The sequence below is a fragment of the Mobula birostris genome, chromosome 21 (assembly GCF_030028105.1).
Source record: "Mobula birostris isolate sMobBir1 chromosome 21, sMobBir1.hap1, whole genome shotgun sequence".
Classification (NCBI taxonomy): domain Eukaryota; kingdom Metazoa; phylum Chordata; class Chondrichthyes; order Myliobatiformes; family Myliobatidae; genus Mobula; species Mobula birostris.
This window is the reverse complement of record NC_092390.1, coordinates 35,615,326-35,635,474: the sequence shown is the minus strand read 5'-3', so window position 1 is coordinate 35,635,474 and position 20,149 is coordinate 35,615,326. Positions and strand designations below refer to the sequence as shown.

General features: G+C 40.3%; 1 protein-coding gene across 2 annotated transcripts in view; it reads right to left on the bottom strand.

Moving 5' to 3' along the window:
* Positions 1-2,457: 2,457 nt before the first annotated feature.
* rpp30 (ribonuclease P/MRP 30 subunit) overlaps positions 2,458-20,149 on the bottom strand; it is a 34,858-nt gene continuing 17,166 nt past the window's right edge. The window contains exons 7-12 of one of the 2 annotated variants that reach the window (XR_011882706.1): positions 15,121-15,237; positions 12,847-12,876; positions 11,984-12,021; positions 8,426-8,505; positions 5,225-5,306; positions 2,794-2,874 (exon numbers count right to left, since the gene is read on the bottom strand). Coding sequence is in view for 1 of the 2 variants with exons in the window: in XM_072239302.1 (XP_072095403.1) it covers positions 2,759-2,874; positions 8,426-8,505; positions 11,984-12,021; positions 12,847-12,876; positions 15,121-15,237 (381 nt within the window). In the remaining variant the exon portion in view is untranslated. Of the gene's footprint in view, positions 2,875-5,224; positions 5,307-8,425; positions 8,506-11,983; positions 12,022-12,846; positions 12,877-15,120; positions 15,238-20,149 lie in introns of both variants that reach the window. The other variant, XM_072239302.1, reaches the window with a different exon arrangement.

Genomic DNA, 20,149 nt, shown 5'->3' with positions numbered 1-20,149 from the left:
TGTGATGGAATTCACCCTGCAGTTTGAGAATAAGAAGGAAAAAGTCAGGTGTAAGGAAATTACAGGAGCACGAAAAGTATCTGGCCAAAATTGACTGGAAGGGGTCACTACCAGGGATGACGATAGAACAGCAATGGCTGGAGTTTCTGTGCAATTTGGAAGGCACAGGAAAGGTGTATCCCAAAGATGAAGTAGTATTCTCAACAGAGGATGAGGCAACCATGGTTGACAAGGGAAGTCAAAGATAGGATAAAAGTTAACGTGAAGGCATAAAAATAGCAAAAAATTAGTGGGAAGCTAGATGATAGAAATGCTTTTAAAAAGCAACTAAAAGAGCCATTAAGAGAGAAGAGATGAAATATTAAGGCAAGCTAGCCAATAATATAAGAAACAAAGTTTTTTTCAGATATATAAAGATTTAAAAGAGAGACGAGAGTGGATATCGGACCTTTAGAAAATGACATTGGAGAGGTAGTAATAGGGAACAAAGAAATGGCGGATGACCTTAATAAGTATTTTGCATCAGTCTTCACTGTGGAAGGCACCAGCAGTATGCCAGAAATTTGAGTGTGTCAGGGGTCTCAAGGGTGTGTAGCTGCTATAACCAAGAAGAAAGTGCTTGGGAAGCTGAAATGTCTGAAGGTCAATAAGTCACCTGGACCAGACGGACTCCACCTTAGATTGTGCAGGCATTAGTAATGATCATTCAGGAAACAAAAGATTCTGGAATGGTTCCGGAGGAGTGGAAAACTACAAATGTCACTACAGTCTTTAAGGGAGGCAGAAGAAAGGAAATTATGGGTCAGTTAGTCTGACCTCAGTGCTTGGAAAGATATTGGAAGCAAGATATTGATATTGAAAGATATTGGATTAAGGATCAAGGTACACGGAGGCGCATGATCAAGTAGGCCAAAGTTAGCATGGTTTCCTTAAGAGGAAATCTTGCCTGAGAAGATGTGTTGGAATGCTTTGGGGAAATAACAGGCAGGGTAGATAAAGGAGAGTGAGTGGATTTTTAGGCCACTGACATGGTGCCACACGAGGCTACTTAACAAGATAAGAGCCTATGCTATTACAGAAAATATTCGAGCTTGGATAGAAGATTGGTTGACTGGCATGAGGCAAAGAGTGGGAATAGAGGGAGCCTGTTCTGATTGGCTGCGGTGACTAGTGGTGTTTCACAGGGGCCAGTATTGGGACCGCTTCTTTTCACATTATGTGTCAGGGATTTGGATAACAGAATTGACAGCTTTGTGACCAAATTTTTAGACAATACAAAGATAGGTGGAGGGGCAGGTATGGTTGAGGAAGCAGGGAGTCTACAGGACTTAGATTAGGTGAATGGGCAAAGAAGTGGCAGATGAAATATAGTGTAGCAAGGTGTGTGGTCATATACTTTGGTAGAAAAAATAAAGGTGTAGACTATTTTCTAAATGAGGGGAAAATTTAAAAAATAATAATCAAATCGGAGGTACAAAGGGACTTGGAGTCCTTGTGCAAGATTAATTTGCAGGTGAATCAGTGGTAAGAAAGGCAAATGCAATGTTAGCATTAACTTCGAAAGGACTAGAGTACAAGAACAAGGATGTAATGCTGAGGCTTTATCAGGCTTCACTTGGGAGTATCGTGTGCAGTTTAGGGTCCCATATCTAGGATAAGACATGCTGGCATTGGTGTGGGTCCACAGGAGGTTAACTAGAATTATTCCTGAATGAAAGGATTAATGTCTGAGGAGTGTTTGATTGCTCTTGGACTATACTCGGGGGGGGGGGGGGGGGTCTCATTGAAACCTATCGAATATTGAAAGGCTTTGAGAGAGTGTATGTTTTTATGACAGTTACAGCCTTCCATTTATGGCACCATCATGACAAATCTAGTTTGCATCATTTCCAGTAGCTGATGCATTCTGTTTATAACATGGAAACCATTGACAGCATTCCATTCCAGTGACCTGGCTGACGATACTATCATACATTGCTCCCCCAACAGCAAGACCAGATTTGACCTTACTTTGAGAGCATGAAGACTCAGAGCTGCTTTTGTATGAATACGCTGTCTTTACAATAATAAACTTTGGCATAAAAATCTGGTCTGCATCCAATGAATTGCCTGTAATGTAAATGCTGGATATGCTGAATAGGACTTGTAGAGCAAAACTTGGACCTAGCTATTGAACAAATGGAGTAGTCAAAACTTGCCACACACATCCAGATAATTCTTTATGGTATGGACAAGTATTTCAGTACAAAGAATGAGAAAGTACCTTCGAGAGCAACTTTGGGTCAATGACTCCAAGTGGTTTTAAGGAAAGGGGAAAGGGGACAGAAGCATCTCCAGACTCTACCTGCCACCCTTTTCGTGATCCATCCATCCACGGAAGTTTCTTTTTGGATGAATGATATATATAGGAACATATTATTGCCTTAGAAATGGTCAGGAAGAAACCACACCAAAATGTGGTCCTTATTAAAAGGTTTATTCACTATTTTCCCTGTCTTATTTGTTCCATCTTTGAATTTCTCACAGCTTGGAATTCAGAACTGACAGAATAGTATTTTGAATTAACACTGCATCTAACTGGTTATAGAACTTAATTATGAACTCTGAAGTTCATTTTTGATGACTGAAATATTTAATGTTAATTTAAAAAGTTACTTCAACAGCACAATGTTGTTAGATCACTATTCAAAAAACTATGGACATACTTTCATATTTATAAAGTAAATAAAATTTGGGTAATAACAAGGTTTTCATCCCATCATCGGTTACTTTCAGTCTTGGCTTTCTTGGAACAAGGCCTTCCTTCTTCTCTCTCTTCAGTTGCTGTAACTTTTCTTGCGGTGTAGATCACACCTAATGCAGTTTTCCTGGTTTCTGTATAGTAAAATTAGGCAATAAAGATTTTAATGCAAGGTCTCTTATGGAACCAATGTGAGAACAAGCAACCAATTTCTGTGTATTCCTGCTGATTTGCAGGTTGCAATAAGACATGACAATTTAGAGATGTTAAATTAAAGAGAAATTGTAGAGTCAGTATACTAATTTCCCCTAGGCTTCACATTAATTAAATAGTGTCCATGACCCCTGTAAAACATCATTCATATTCAGCCCCTTGAGTCTACTATACTGTACTTCATACAGCCAGAAAAGTCTTGAGGCAACTAATTATAAGTCCAAAACCCAGATTTTTCTCGTTGGATACGATTCCCAACGGAAGTAGAGAAGCTGGTTGTTGCAATTTGCACTTTTCAGGAGTTCAATATTTCAAAAGTACTTCACTGTCTGCGAAATGCATTGGAAAGTTCTGAGGTTATGAAAGTCAATTTTTCTACAACTAAAATTTTAAAATATGTATTTCAATGGCAAACTTTATTGGATTTCATAATAAAATATTTACAAATATATTACACACACACAGTGCTGTTCAGCTACCATGATCATTTTCGCATATTATTGTCTCATTTTCTAAAGTTAAAATATACTCAATTTGGATTTTTTCAGCTAATCTACAAAACATTGTGTATCATGTCAAATCAAAAGAAAATTTCCAAAACCAGTCAACAATTTACTAAAATTAAAATCGAAGATAGTAGGCTAAGAAAAAAGATTTATCCCCTTTGTAATTACTTAGCTAACTTTCCTCAGGTGAAATTCTATGCATTACCTTCCCAACTCACCTAATTTGTTGATGTTAAAAAATTGGCAGATCACCCATTTTTAATGAATTCATAAGAATAAATCCTCCTCTCTTTGTAAGTTCCAGCAGTATGGTAGATTTTCAACAGGGCAAACCAAAATGAAGACAAAAGAGCATTCAAGGCAAGTCAGGGAGATGATAATAAAGAAGCATAAATCTGGGAAGGGCACAAGACCACCTCAAAGGCACTGAACATACTGCGAAGCTCAGTGCGGTCCATTGTGAAAGAGTGGAAAAAGGAACCACAGCCACACTGCCTAGGTCTTTAAACCAAAGAAGAACTGGAGAAGAATAGCACTTGTAAGAGAAGCTACTGTGATGCAAAGTCATTCTGAGTGAGCTGCAGAGGTCAGTGGCTGCAACAGGAGATGAAGTTCATGGCCCTACAATCTTTAAGACCTAACACAAAATGGGTACTAATGGAAAAGTGGCAAGGAAGAAGCCCTGGCTTTAAAAAAAACTTGCCAAGACTTTGCAAAGCATCACTTAGACCAATGGTTCCCAACTAGCAGGCCGCAAAGCATGTGCTACCGGGCCGCGAGGAAACGATATGATTTGGCAATATGAAACATATGAGTCTGCTGCACCCTTCCTCGTTCCCTGTCAAGCCCACTGTTGAACTTACCACCGCCCCCCTGGCCCCCCAGTTGGCCCGTCCGCAAGAATATTGTCAATATTAAACCGGTCCGCAGTGCCAAAAAGGTTGGGGACCCTTGACTTAGAAGATACTGTAAAGATGCGGAAGAAGGTCTTGTGGTCAGATGAGACTGAAGTAGAACTTTCTGGCCTGAACACAAAGCAGCACGTATGGCATCAATCTAATACTGCACATCAGCTTGGTAACACCAACCCTACTGTGAAGTATGGTAGAGGTAACATCATGCTATGGGGATGCTTTTCAGCAGTAGGGTCTGGAAATCTGGTCAGGATTCATGCGAAGATGAATGCTGCTAAATAAGAGAAATCCTGGATAAAAACTTGCCAGCATCTGCCAGAAAGCTTAAACTGGGGAAGAAAATCATCTTTCAACAGGACAATAACCCAAAGCACACTGCCAGAGCAACAATGGCGTGGCTTCAAATGAAGAAAATTGATGTCCTTGAGCGGCCCTGTCAGAGCCCCGACCTTAACCTAATTGAACATCTCTGGGAAGACCTCCAGTATAGCTCCCTAACTAACCTGGCACAGCTTGAGCAATTTTGCATGGAGAAATGGTCAACTCTTGCTGCATTCCTTTGTGCAAAGCTAATAGAGACTTATTTAGAAAGACTACTGGCTGTAATAGCTGCAAGAGGTGGTTCAGCTAAGTACTAAGCAAAGCAGCATGAATACTTTTGAACTACTGACACTTCAAGTTTTTAAATTTTTAATTTTTCATGCTTTACAATTTTCCCTATTTTTTGGGCTCCACTGTGAGAAAAGGAACATGTGATTCACAAATAAAAGTTCCTAGTTAAATTGAACAAAGCCATTCATTTATGTGAACAAAGGGTTGGGGCTGGATACTTTTACACGGTATGTATATACCTTATATTTTACACTTTGTAAAAGTGTGTGTGTGCGTGCGTGTGCACGCTTCCGGCCCTTTTCCTTTTTTGTTATTTTGAAACTGTAAAAGATGGAAATAAAAAGTTTTCTTGCTTAAAATATTAAAGAAATGTACCATCTTTTACTTTATGCCTTTTGGAAATCAGTTCATCTTTTATTTGCTTAGCTATTCACAGTAACACAAATTTTGATTGGGGTGCCTAAACTTTTGGATGCCACTGTACATGGTGCCCATCTCAGGGAATTTAGTTCTCTATTAAGAGACAAATGGAAATCCTTCCATGCCTGCCTCCACTGTTTTACTTCCTTTCTGTTTTTATCAGTTTTCTCTAAACCTCATTTTTCATAGCAACATCTCATTAATTGGCATATTTGGTTTCAGATTGTTCTATTCAGATTCCAAACTAAATTCTGCTCTTCATACTTTCAATCTCTCTGTGGTTCTATGGTCCTAGATACTTCTTGCCACTTGTCAGTTTCTTGGACCTTTCTCCCTTTCACTATGTATACACACAATTCCTTACAGATCTATCTCACATGGTAAAGGCTTGAATGATCCAAACCCCCTTGTGAACAAAAAAAAAGTCAATTAGTCGAAATCCATCTCCATACCTTAGTTACTTAACTGAACATATTATATTGAAAAAGGAACTCAACTTCCTTCAAGTAAAAAGTGATGACAAGATAATCATTTAAGTCCTATTTGAGGGATTTCAGAAATATACAGTGGATTCCAGTTAACTGGGCCATTGGATAATCAGGGCAGCCGCTTATTTGGGCTAATTCTTAAAGAAAAAAAACTAATCAAGAAATTTGGTGGGATTCCTTTTGTTTATTTGAGACACTGTGCCACTTAGTGGGGGCAGGATACTGTTGCAGGTTTCTAATTAGCGTCAGTTGCGTGCACGTTTGTGGCCGTTAGACACTACAATGTGCTTAGAGTGAACAGTTTTTAACCAGTGTCAGTTGAGTGTGTTTGTGTTAAAAAAAGTAGTGATTTTTGTCACTGATAATTGACAAGAAATAAGCAATAAGACAATTCAGGACTGATTTGCTCACTGCAGTTTTAAGCATTCAGGCTTGGAGATGCCAGGTACGGCCGGGAGTGAAAATGAAACAATTTCACTACTTCAACAAGTTAGAAACTACTAAGAATTTGAAGGCTTTGACAATCATCTTGAATATTACAATGAAAATGAAGCTTTGGAGGATGCAATCATCGAAACCATTGTATGAAGGCAGTTCATTATCTACAGTACAACTCTGTACTGATTTTGTTCATTTACAGTTAATCAAAAGAACACGGTAGCGTATATTGAATGAATTCCTCCATCGAAAGCTATTAGGAACTAATGCAGTTTTATAGTCCAGTAGTAGTATTGGTAGTGTTATTTGTTCTGTATTTTATTTTAATACATAATTAGTTACTTAGTTCATCCTTTTTATACTTCTAAACTATTTCATTAAAGTTTAGCTAGCACTTAATTGAGCCAAAGTGCACTGATCCCACTATGTCCCAATTAACCAGAATCCACTGTATTTAGTACCAGTCTTACATCTTTGTTAAGAGTACAACGACAAGATTACTGACATTTCTTATTCTTGATCTGAATTGGAATATTTCAGCAATATTGGTTTCAATTTCTACTTTTACTTTACCGTTACAAAGACTTGTCTTTTACTCTTCTATTCCGCCCCCCCCCCCACCCCACAACCTGTTGGGGAAATGCTATTGACCAATGTCCACCATAAACTCATCAATTCCCACAGCTGCTTTGATCATATTTGTCCCAAATAGCTTCTCAGTCCTTATCATTGTATCTGTTTTAGTTCCAGTAACTTCTCATTTCAAAGTTTCCAATATATTGTTTATTTAAATCCTTGACCAAGATCTCCCCTACTGACCAATTCAAGGAAATATTCAATTTCCTGCTATTCTCATTACAATCTTACTCTCCACTCCTCAGCTCCTACTCCTTAGAACCACAACATGACTCTCCTTCCTCTCAGCTTTATCCAGACCATTTCCACCAACTCTTCCCCTCCCATGACAGTACTCTAATAGCACTGATTCTCCCATGATAATGGTGAAGAACATTCTTCATCCCATAGAACCGTTCTTCCTATCAGAGTACCTTCTTGTCCTATCAAATCCTTCCGGACCTCCATAATCTCACTCAAAGTGTAGCAGCAAATAATACATTTAGACTGCTGCTGAGAACAGTGTCTATCACCAGGGTTTAGAAGGGTTTGCACTGAGAGCCTCTTCTACATAAGCTAACCTCTATTGTCTTGGCTTGTCCATATTGCACTGACCGCTGCCTCTGGGCTACCAAATGTGCAGGAGCAATGTGTGGTTAAGTGCCTTGATCAAGGACACAACACTCTGCCTCAGCTGAGGCCCGAACTCGCGACCTTCAGTTCACTAGTCCAACGCCTTAACCACTTGGCCATGCGCCAACACTATCTCAATGTTCTGGTCCACTGCCATTCTGAATTTATACCCTCACATTCCTACACTGTTGTAATGAAGCTCAACAAAGCTTACTGAACATCATCTCCGTATTAAATTAGATACACAACATGCAAGATAAAAACCTCAAACATTAACTCTGGTTCTCCCTTCAGATAAGATTGAGCTCTAACTGCTTCCAACTTTTTCATTTTTATTTTTGATTTTCAACATGTTGCCTTTATACAAGTTGAAGTGTGGCAGTCAGTTGGTATAAGTAAAGACGAATTAACAGATTGCTTATTTGAGCACTAGAATTGATGGCAGTATCCTATGAAAGGGAGGTCTAAGCTTAGCTTATTAAATAGATCAAGCTGCTACATACTAGTTAGTGTACAATATTATCTCATCAAGCTGCAGGATATTGGACTCTCTCCATAATTCCAGATAGGATGAGCTCCTAGTAAAACATCCAATAAAATTACTTGCAAATATGAACTGCTGCATTTACTATCCACATCTAATATGGTGACAGACATTAGTCCCGGTGCGTTTGCGTGATTACGTTTGTTCTACCGTTCTGTTTATCTTATTAATTTGAAACATGCAGACTATAACAACTGAAATACAGCAATTTAGTACAGAACTAGACAAACAAGCTACCTTAGTCAATTTTGCTCAGCTTAGCTGAGTGAGTAAGAACATAACAATTGAGTACATTTACTCACCTCCATGCAGAAGGACAGCTCTGCAGTTTGTTGATACGGCAGCTTTGGCATCTCCTTCAGATAGGCCAAAAAGCATTCCACTTTCAGTAACGTAGTCAAGGATTGTAACTTTATATACCAAAGCAACAAGTTTGTTCCTGTGACAACCATTTTACAAAACAGTAGAAAAATTTACTCTATGCAAAGTAACATTCAAAGGCAAGTTTTCACCAGGTATTCCTCCCATGATTTACAGATTGGAGGCACCACAGATAGTACATTATCATATTGATGACAATTATTTATTCCTGTCCTAATAGAGAAGAAATTCAATTCTTTTTTGCTTCCATATCATTTTCTTTATCAAGACATGAGCAAATCAAATGTTTCCATTACAGGGCATGACTTAATTTTCATGCCTTTAACTGCTCACCAACTAACATATATGATCTTTGAGACATCTCGTCAACAGTGCACTTTGAGATCTTATTTTTGAATTGGTATCTATGCCCCTCAACAAAACCAAATCCTCATTTCACCCATATTGTTGGCTCCTTTGAAGGCCATAATTACTGGATTCTGCTCTCTTTCCAACTACAAACCAATCTATTTAAGTCTCTTCTTCTTAAGAATCATAAGAAAACTACTTTTATCTAGCTGGTCTTTTTTTTAGGTTGTTGAGAAGGGTAATGTGGGAAATGCAGACTCCCCACAGGGCCACAAGGGGATGGATAGTTTGAGGTGATGCACTCCTTTTGCTACCTTTTGGGCTTGTGTCCTTCATATACACAGATGGGATTCTCAATACCATCCCAAATACACCTACATTTTGAATAGTTATTCCCAGGATAACTAACTGAGCACTAACCTAGGGTTGGGTATCTCTTTAGGGAAGTCATTCACTGAATCACCTTCAGATGCTTCATCAATTAGATTCCTTCAACTGTGTTGAAAGTGAGGATGTTTGCCAATGATGGCAGAAAATTCTAATCCATTCTCAAATCTTAAAATTTGAAAAATACATCAAGATATGGATAATATTCAGGCATGACTTGAAAAGGGAGAAGTAACATTTATTAAGTATCAGGTAATGATCCTAGTTGGCTACAACTGACATTCAATTGTACTGATATTGCTAAATCCTCATCACCAATATCCAGAGACACTCTATCCAGTAACTTTTGAATGAGCTACCTTGGTGTGATGTCAAGCGACATTTGATATCCTGTAGCAAGTAACTTTAGATTTGCAAGATGTTGTATATGGGAAGACAAATGAGAGAAAGATTTTCATAGTGAACAGAAAGGCTCAGGGAAGTTGAACTGTTATGCGACATTTGTCAAGATGTTGGTGAGGCTGCATTTGGAATATTATGCCCAGCTCTGGTCACTCTGCTACAAGAAAGATGTCATTAATCTGGAAAGAGTGCAGGGGAAATTTGCAAGCACGTTTCTGAGACTAGAGTACGGAGAAAGGTTGAGCACAGGAGAATAAGGGGAGATCTTTATAGAGGTACGTATCATGATGAGTGGCATTGATAGAGTGAACATACAGTCTTTCTCCCCCCCACCAAGGATGGGTAATCAAGGAGTGGTGAGCTTAAGTGTAAGGAGAGAGATTTTATAAAAACCCAAAGGGCAACATTTTTACCTAGTATATGGAATTTGCTGCCAGCAAGTGTTTGGGGCAGGTACTTTAATGTTATTCAAAAGTCAAGTATGTGGAAAAGATAGATTTACAGTGATACAGCCACACATGGGCACACAGGACTAGCTCCGATGGGAATCTTGGCTGGTATGAACCAGTTGGTCCCAATGGCCTGTTTCCGTGATGTATTATTCTACAACTTGAAATGATTTACCTCGCAACCAACTGTGTGGTATATCAGGAGCATGATGAACGAATTCCTCATGCCTGGATGAATGCCTGGAGGAGGGAGGAAAAGATGGCAGCGCTACGCAGCATGCGCGGCCGTTCCCAATGATATTGTATGTGTTAACTAGGGGGCCATGCACAATCCAGATTTGATGGAGACAGCCGTAAGAAGCACGGAGGAACACCTGAAGAAACTTCTGCAATGCCCACTTTGCTGCTGCTGCTACTGTGCGATCGAGAATCTCCGGAGGGGAAGGCCCCAAATCCTCAGCCTTGCCTATTGCCTGTTGCCGGGGCCGGGGTCGAAGCGCTCCGCAGAGATGGTGTTCGGTGCTCGGTGTCGGAGAGCTGATCGGAGGCTCGGAGTTTTTCGGACGGACTCGGAGTCGGACTGTGGTCGGATGTTTCCGGGATGCTGCATCGGCAAGTTTGCGGCGCTGGAGGTTCACCGTCTGCGTGAGATGATGGGACTTTCGAGAAACTTTGAGATTTTTACCATGCCATGGTCTGTTCTTATCAAATTACGGTATTGCTTTGCACTGTTGTAACTATATGTTATAATTATGTGGTTCTTGTCAGTTTTTAAGTCGGTTTGTCATGTGTTTCTATAATATCATTCTGGAAAAACATTGTATCATTTCTTAATCCATGACAATTACTAAATGACAATAAAAGAGGACTGCGTGTCCTCATAATCTAGTCTAATCTAAAAAATGTAAATCCAGCAACTCACTTTCATTATCACCACACCCAGCACCTTCCCATCCACATCCTTCACCATTAGCACATTGTCAGTGAATGCAACAAATCACCTTGGAGTTACGCGTCAGTACTTCAACAGCAGCTTCTCGTTATACAATTTCCACCAAGGCCAGGCATCAGGTTCAACATGTCAGCACCTGCAAACCCTTGACACCACACACAAAATGCTGGTGGAACACAGCAGGCAGGTGCCCCCTCCCCCTACCCCTACCCCTACCCCCATGACCAATTATTTTCCTCATGGGATCCCATAAACTAACACATCCTGCTCACAGCAGAATGCAATAATTAAGCTGACGGCCCACTAATCACTATTATCCTGGCGCAATTAGGGATAGGCAACCAATACTGGCCTTGGTAAAAACATCCCATCTTGCAAACTTAAAGGCAAAGTAGCAGATTTGAAGAAGAATCTGTGCTCAAGGAAAGTGAGCTGCGAATAACATTAACCGTCAGCAAAACAGAAAGAGAAATTGGGTGCCTAGCTGTTCAGTTAAAAAAAAAGCAGCAGGTGGTGGGTCTTGTGGGTAAAGAAAATTCAGAGAGACAGGAAGGAATTAAGAGAGATCCAAGTGTGAGACAAGCACTGGGGTGATCCCTGAAACTTTGGATAGGTAGGAGGAGGGCCAGCAGCAGAGTTAGCTGACCAAATCTGTTTGACCCAAAACTTAATGAACTCCGTGTAGTTTGAATTGATGCAGTCAGGAAGCAAATGCCCAAAAAGGTAGTTGCAGTAGAGGAAAAGTCTCTGTCTTTGCTTTCCAGTGTAATCTTGGAATTGCTCCAAAAATTATTTTATGAAATATATCCTGACACACAACTGAACTGAGAAGCTGCTTTTGTTTCAGTAAAGGAACATGGCTACTGATAGAGGATGCATATGAATAAATTCAATGCAAGCTGTACATTATTAATATCCACAAACACTTTTGTTAAGGATACAAGTTAGAAATATCATATGGTCCTCTCAGTCCCAAGAACTGCAAAAAAAAGGCATTAATATTCTGATATAGAAAACATTTTTAGCATTAAAATTTCACAAAATTTTGGGTATTTACTACCATGATTTGGGCAACTGAAAAAGGTCACATTTACTATCCACCTCTAATATGGTGACAGACATTAGTCCGAGTGCATTTGCCTTATTTCAACAGGGAAATATTGAAAATTTAGGATCCAAGGGGAAGGGAAATCATTAATTAGAAATTATTGTGCTTTGAACTCTCGCATGATTCAAATTAAATTTTTATTTCTTAAAATCAATCCAAGTAATTCTGTAAACAATTTAAGTTTTTCAATGGCACTAAATAAACATTTAAAAATTAAGACCAAATACACATTACAGCATGAAAATACTGCCCCCAAGCTTTGCTGAATGTTAGAGACATTTTGGGGGCAAAGACCCAATACGGAAACACCAAAGGCTGAGGCACCAACAAGACCATGCCACTGAACCAGAGGATGCAGATGGTTAGTGAGGCAGGCCTCTTCAAATCTGGACAAAATGAGAGCAAGTCTAGGGGAAAAACCAAACTGCAACATCATAAATTTCAAGAACATCAACTTATTCAGCAGTGCTTCAAAACATTTTAGAAATAACTGCTGCTGCAAGCACTAGGTGAACATTTCTAAATTGTAGTTAGCTGATTAAGTGCACTGCTCCTGGTGGGATTTTAATAAATAAAATTACTGTAAAAATATTACTACTTCAGTAGGAGAAAATATATCTGTGACATGAAAGCAAGTATAATCAAATTTGCTTATTACTAAAGATGCACTATTGGATAATAAATCATTAAACATACCTCTTCAGTTGCACTTGACACAATTATATTCTAAAATAATACAAACATAAATATTGTTAAGTTTAAATACAAGACTGCAGGATTTCTACACCATTGAATACACAGAAACTTCACATGATTAGCAATTTAAAGAGCTAGATTTGTTTAGAAAAAATAGTCTTCAAAGCACTCTAAGCTAATTGAAAGCTAATCACTATGGTGATCACAGTAGGCTTTTCTTAAGTAGCACAATGATCTTAATCTAAATGGCAACTATGACATGATAAATTTAGTATACCTAAAGGGGAAGAAAGGAAGAAATGAGGCTCCATGGGTTTGATAAATTGATTACAAAGATTTAGAATCAAATTGATTAAAATACTCCAGGCCTTACAAATACTTTTGCATTTTCAAGCTCTGCATGTTAACAGAACACAATGCAATTAGAACAGAACAAGATCAACTGTGAGGCAGCAAAAGTTCCAATTCAGTGCACTGGTTGATAGCAATACAAAGTAAAGCACGGTTTAATAGAATGCACAGATGATTCTGGAGCGTAATTACAGACATCAGTTTTGCTAGGGATTCAATAATCCTCCATGAAGTCTTTAGAGATTGGAGTGAATGACAACGTGAGTACCTCTTTCATTCCCCTCATGTTTCTACTTTGGAGTTTCGGCCCAGTATTGGAGATGGAATATCTATAGCCACAAACACTCTCATTTGCTAATTAATTTGATTTTCTTATTGCTCATGATTATAGAATGTAGAAAAACACATCCTATAATCATAAGCAATAACAAAATGCACAGCATGGGCTTTTTGGTTAATGACATTGTGCCGACCTATATAGACCTACTCCATCATCAATCTAACCCTTCCCTCTGACACAGCATATCACCCTGTTTTTATTTCTTCCTCAACTACCGCCCCCAGTAGTGTATTTCAAGCACCTACCACTGTTTAAAAAACCTACCTCTGAAATCTCCGCTAAACTTTCCCCCAGTCGTGCTAACATAACGTCCCCTGCTATTAGCCATTGCTGCCCTGGGAAAATGGTGCTAGCTGTCCACTCTACTTATGCCTCTCATAATCTTATTTTCCTCCATCAAATCACTCCTCATCCAAAATAAACATTCTAAATATGCAACTGCAGGGTGAGAATTACAATTTAATCCAGGCAAAAAGTGCAGTTTCACTTTTATTGGAAAATTGGAAATATATAAGCAAAACATTGGGAGAAGAATGTCCTCACAGTTTCCCTGCATGGAAAGTATGGCACTCTCTTTCAGAGACGGTAATTTGCAAGACAACTGCTACACCTGCAGTCACTAAAGGATTTTCAGAATTGATTCAAGGATTTGAACAATCCAGAAATTTCGAACTTTTTAGTTAACCTATTTCTTTGCAAGGTGGAAGAACAGGAAGACAGCTTGCAAGAAGATATTATCGAAATTCAGAATGATGGAAGAAGCAAAAATGCTTTTCAAAAATGTTGGATTTTGTGGTATGTGGCCATACTGTCATACAAAATTTTCTGGTCTTTGGAGATGAGCCAAACTGCTCTTCATTGCATTTCCATCCTCCTACTTTGTTGAAAGAGGCTTCAGTAAAGAGAACCACAAACTCACAAAAAACAGAAACCGCTTGGACATTGTTACTTGTGAGGACTTATGGATTTTGCTGTCACAACTTAAACCAGATATTTCAACTCAAGCTCAAGGATCACATTGATATCGAAGCCGTCGTGCAGTGCAAAGCTACTGTGTAAGCTAGGTTTAAAGACAAAAGGAAAAATTAAAGCAGAATTATTTTGCTGATATTAGAATATGGTAGACATGTTTTTACAATATGGGGGTGCCAGAAAGTATATTGTGCCCAAGAGGGGCATTGGCACGTGCTTTAGGGGGGCACTGGGCTAAAAAAAAAGGTTGGGAAACACTGTTCTACACCGTCCACAATACCATCAACCTTTGTGTCATTTGCAAACTTCCAAACCCATTCTTCCTCATCTAAGTCATTTATAACACTCATAAAGAGCAGGAGTCCCAGAACAGACCCCAAGGGAGCACCACTTGTCACCCACCTTCAAGCAAATAGCTACATCTACTACCACCCTCTGCCTTCTGTGGGCTATCCAATTCTGATTTCACTTGGCCAAATTCCCTTGCATTCCATGTCTCACGACTTTCAAAGCAGCTTCTGAAAGAATGCTTGAGTAAAACTGTACACTTGTATGGGCTCGTCCATATTCATCTCAATTAAACACGGAGACATCAGAATAACACTCCTTACCTTTCCTTTGCATACGTTTATCAGGCAGATTCCATTTGAAATGGTGTATCTTCTTAGTGTGGAATCATTAATAGCAGGAAAATATGTTATTTCAAAATGGATTCCTCTTGCAATAGCCTAAAACAAAAGTAGAAAATGGCTAATTAAGATGACAACCAAATCCATCAGCATTTTCATTGCAGAGGGAGCATAAAAAAGGATCCATTTTCTCAAAAATCAACAACTTAACTCCTACACTTTCCTTAAACCAAAAGCTGCAGCAGTGGGCTGGATTCCATTTGACCTGGCCAGTGCCTTATGATCAATGCCACATTAACTTCCTGAAGCCGCACATCCTCGTTTCCTGCCGGTACTGGTGCTGTACTCAATCGAAAGGTGGAGCAGAAGCAAGCAGCAACTGGGATAAATCAGATAAACTTATCAGAAACAAAATGCTGGAAGCTGCCTTGTTCCCTATGTGCCTGCAATATTACCCCTGTAAATATTTATCTACATGGGGTGATTGATAAGTTCGTGGCCTAAGGTAGAAGGAGTCAATTTTAGAAAACCTAGCACATTTATTTTTCGACACAGTCCCCTCCTACACTGTCACACTTGGTCCAGCGGTCGTGGAGCATACAGATTTTGGACCTCTAGAAAGTGCCCACAGCAGGGGTGATTGGTAAGTTTGTGGCCTAAGGTAGAAGGAGATGAGTTATTAACTTCAAACTTTCTGCATTATCACTCAGAGTTGAACTGCATGTGCATGTAACAAGAGCCGTATAACTCATCTCCTTCTACCTTAGGCCACAAACTAATCAATTACCCCTGCTGTGGACACTTCCTGGATGTCCAAGATCCATATGCTCCACGACCGCTGGCCTAAGTGTGTAAATGTAGGAGGGCAAACAACAGGAATTCTGCAGATGCTGGAAATTCAAGCAACACACATAAAAGTTGCTGGTGAACGCAGCAGGCCAGGCAGCATCTCTAGGAAGAGGTGCAGTCGACGTTTCAGGCCGAGACCCTTCGTCAGGACTAACTGAAGGAAGAGTGAGTAAGGGATTTGAAAGTTGGAGGGGGAGGGGGAGATCCAAAATGATAGGAAATGATCCAAAATGTGTGGCCACTGGGATTAATTCCACATCCCATTCCCATTCTGACATGTCTATCCACGGCCTCCTCTACTGTAAAGATGAAGCCACACTCAGGTTGGAGGAACAACACCTTATATTCCGTCTGGGTAGCCTCCAACCTGATGGCATGAACATCGACTTCTCTAACTTCCGCTAATGCCCCACCTCCCCCTCGTACCCCATCTGACTTATTTTTACACACACATTCTTTCTCTCACTCTCCTTTTTCTCCCTCTGTCCCTCTGAATATACCCCTTGCCCATCCTCTGGGTCCCCCCCCACCCCCCCCCCCGTCTTTCTTCCCGGACCTCCTGTCCCATGATCCTCTCGTATCCCTTTTGCCTATCACCTGTCCAGCTCTTGGCTCTATCCCTCCCCCTCCTGTCTTCTCCTATCATTTTGGATCTCCCCCTCCCCCTCCAACTTTCAAATCCCTTACTCACTCTTCCTTCAGTTAGTCCTGACGAAGGGTCTCGGCCTGAAACGTCGACTGCACCTCTTCCTAGAGATGCTACCTGGCCTGCTGCGTTCACCAGCAACTTTTAAATGTAGGAGGGGACTATGTTGAAAAATAAATGTGCTAGGTTTTCTAAAATTGACTCCTTCTACCTTAGGCCACAAATTATCAATCACCCCTCGTAATTCCAATTTGACAGCCACCACTTAATCTGCAGGTACTGCAACATCACGACTGGATTCTACACAGTCACCATTCAGTGGCTCAAATCTTCCACTGAAAACTTAATAGCAAACCCCAACTACTGGAATGCCAGTCAAATCCTAGTTGGTTGCCCTCCAAATGGCCTTACTGAAGTCCAGCACAGGCACTGGTCTTCAAGTCAGACACGGTCTTAAAATAAGACAGCTAGACTGTTTGCTCATTGCACTAGTAGAAGAAGAAGAATAGCCCTCAACTTGGCAGTGGAGTTATCAGGGCACCGTTTTTTGACGGTGTTTCCGTAGCAAGCTATTCTTGTTTTTATGAGGCCAAGTTGCTAGCTCGATGCTCAACCCGACTTGGATTCGAACTCGGGAACCTTCGCTCCGGAGTCCGGCGCTAATATTATTGCGCCACCAAGTGGCTCATTGCACTACCTTAGCTAAAATATGGATCATTGAGCCCTCTTCCATGGCAAGTAGGACCTGTACAAACAAGATTGTTTGCATCTGAACCGGAGGGGAACCAATATCCTCACTGGGAGGTTTGTTAGTGCAACTCAGAAGTGTTTAATAGAGTGACAGGGTAACAAATGGTAGATTTGAGGGCAAGGAAGGTGGTATAACAAGTATGACTGAAAGGAAAGACAGCAAGGAACAGGCTAATAAATCCTGTGAAATCGATAGGCTGAAATGTGTTTATTTCAATGCGAGAGGAAGAGGATGAATTTCGAGGCTGGATCAGCACATAGAGTTAGGATGTCATTATCATTACAGAGACCTGTTTGTGTGAGGAACAGGACTGCGTAGGTGGTGGTGGGGGGAGAAGAAGAGGTGGAAGGATTACACAGCTGAAAAGGGAGAATGTCTCAACAGTATTCAGAGAGAACACACCTGGAGGGCTTATCCACAGAGGCAATGAAAAATAGAAAAACACCGCATAAGATGAAAATTGAAGATCTTTATCATGTACTGAATGAGTGGTTTCTTCAGCAGAATGAACATATGCCGCTTTAACGGTATGCTGATCACGAGACAAGCAAAGATCTATCACAACAAACTAAAATTGAAGATGATTGTTTCATGCACAAAATTATTAAAAATATTATATAAAACTACTCCCCTCCTGTCATAGTTGCTGTGGCTGTTTGAAATCAATGGCGGATATGAAATCAATACAGTACTGGAACGCAGTTGAAGATGCAGTCGGGGTGGTCATTCAACTCCAACAGTCTCTGGAGGACTGAGCTCCATCTGCAGACTGTTCGCTCAGTGAGCTTCACACTAGCTGTACATAAGCTGTGTAGTCATGTAAATAGATATTGTGTTTGGACTTGGGTCCTATCCCCAAGATATCTCATTATATAGATGCACATATTCCAAAATCCAAAACATTTCCGACCCAAGCATGTCAGATACGGGATGCTCAACCAGTATCTTTTTTCTCTCTCTGAATCAATATGGATTATTTAAAGGACAATAAATGCTGCAGCCTTCAAAAGAGTAAATTCAAGGAAAGCATCTGGTCCGGACGGAGTACCTATCCGAGTACTGAAGACCTGTGCTGACCAACTGGCTGGTATATTCACGGACATCTTCAACCTCTCGCTCCAGCAGTGTGAGGTACCCAACCTGCTTCAAGTAGGCTTCAATCATACCAGTGCCAAGAAGAATGTGATAATCTATCTAAATGATTATCGCCCAGCGGCACTGACATCCACAGTGATGAAGTGTTTTGAGAGGCTGGTGTTGAAGCAGATCAGCTCCTGTCTGAGTGGTGACTTGGATCCTCTCCAATTCACCTACCGAAACAACAGGTCTACAGCAGATGCTACCTCTTTGGCTCTTCACACAACCCAGGAACATCTGGCCATCCGGATGCTCTTTATCAATTACAGCTTGGCATTTAACACCATCATCTCTAAACTAATGAATAAACTCCAAGACCCAGGTCTCAATACCCCCTTGTGCAATTCGAGCCTGGACTGCCTCACTTGCAGGCCCCAGTCAGTTCAGATTGTCAAAAATGACTCCTCCACAATCTCCATCAGCACAGGAGCACCGCAGGGATATATCCTTAGCCCCCTGCTTTACTCACTTTACACCTATGACTGTGTGACTAAGTACAGCTCCAACACCATATATAAGTTGGCTGATGACACCACTGTTGTGGGCTGTATCAAAGGTGGTGATGAATCATTAATACAGAGGGAGATTGAAAATTTGGCTGTGTAATAACAACCTCTTACTCAATGTCAATAAGACCAAGGAACTCACTGTAGACTTCAGGAAAGGGAAACCAGAGGTCCATGAGCCAGTAATCATCGGAGGATGAGAGTTGGAGACGGTCAGTAACTTTAAACAGATCTCAGAGGATCTGTCCTGAACCCATCATATAAATACTACTGCGAAGAAAGAACAACAGCACCTCTACTTCCACAGGAGTCTGCGGAGGTTTGGCATGTCATCGAGAACCTTAGCAAACTTCTATCGATGTGTAGTGGAAAGAGTGCTCAATGGCTGCATTTCGGCCTGGAATGGGAACACCAATGTGTTTGAGCGGAAAATGCTACAAAAGATAGTGGATTCAGTGCATTACATTACGGGTAAAACCTTCCCAAGCACTGAGCACATCTACATGAAATGTTGCCGTAGAAAAGCAGCAACCATCATCAAAGATCCTCACCAACTAGGCCATGCTCTTTTCCTGCTGCTGTCATCAGGTAGAAGGTACAGGTGCCTTAGGACTCACACCACCAGATTCAAGAGCAGTTATTATCCTTCAACCATCAGGCTTTTGAACAAAAGGGGATAACTACAGTCATTTAAGGACCCTTTTATCTTGTTATTTCATGCTCGTTATTTATTGCTATTTATTTATATTTGCATTTGCACAGGTTGTTGTACATTGATCCTGTTTACAGTTACTATTCTATAGATTTGCTAAGTATGCTCACAGAAAATCTTAGGGTTGTATATGGTGACATGTATGTACTTTGATAAAGTTATTTTTTATATCTGTACCAACAGCACCATCTAAAGGACACTTCTAGTTTCCATCTGCATATTTCATTTTATTTAAAATGCACTTAAGTGCATAATAAATAAAATTAAATACAGCTCTTCTACTTTCCCCACATAAAAAAATGCGAGTCACACCAACAGGGTTGCACTATGGTAGCTTGTCTTGACATTTGATCTCTTGCCTTCCCATCTGGGACTACGGAATGAACTCCAAAGCTTTAAGGTTCCTAACA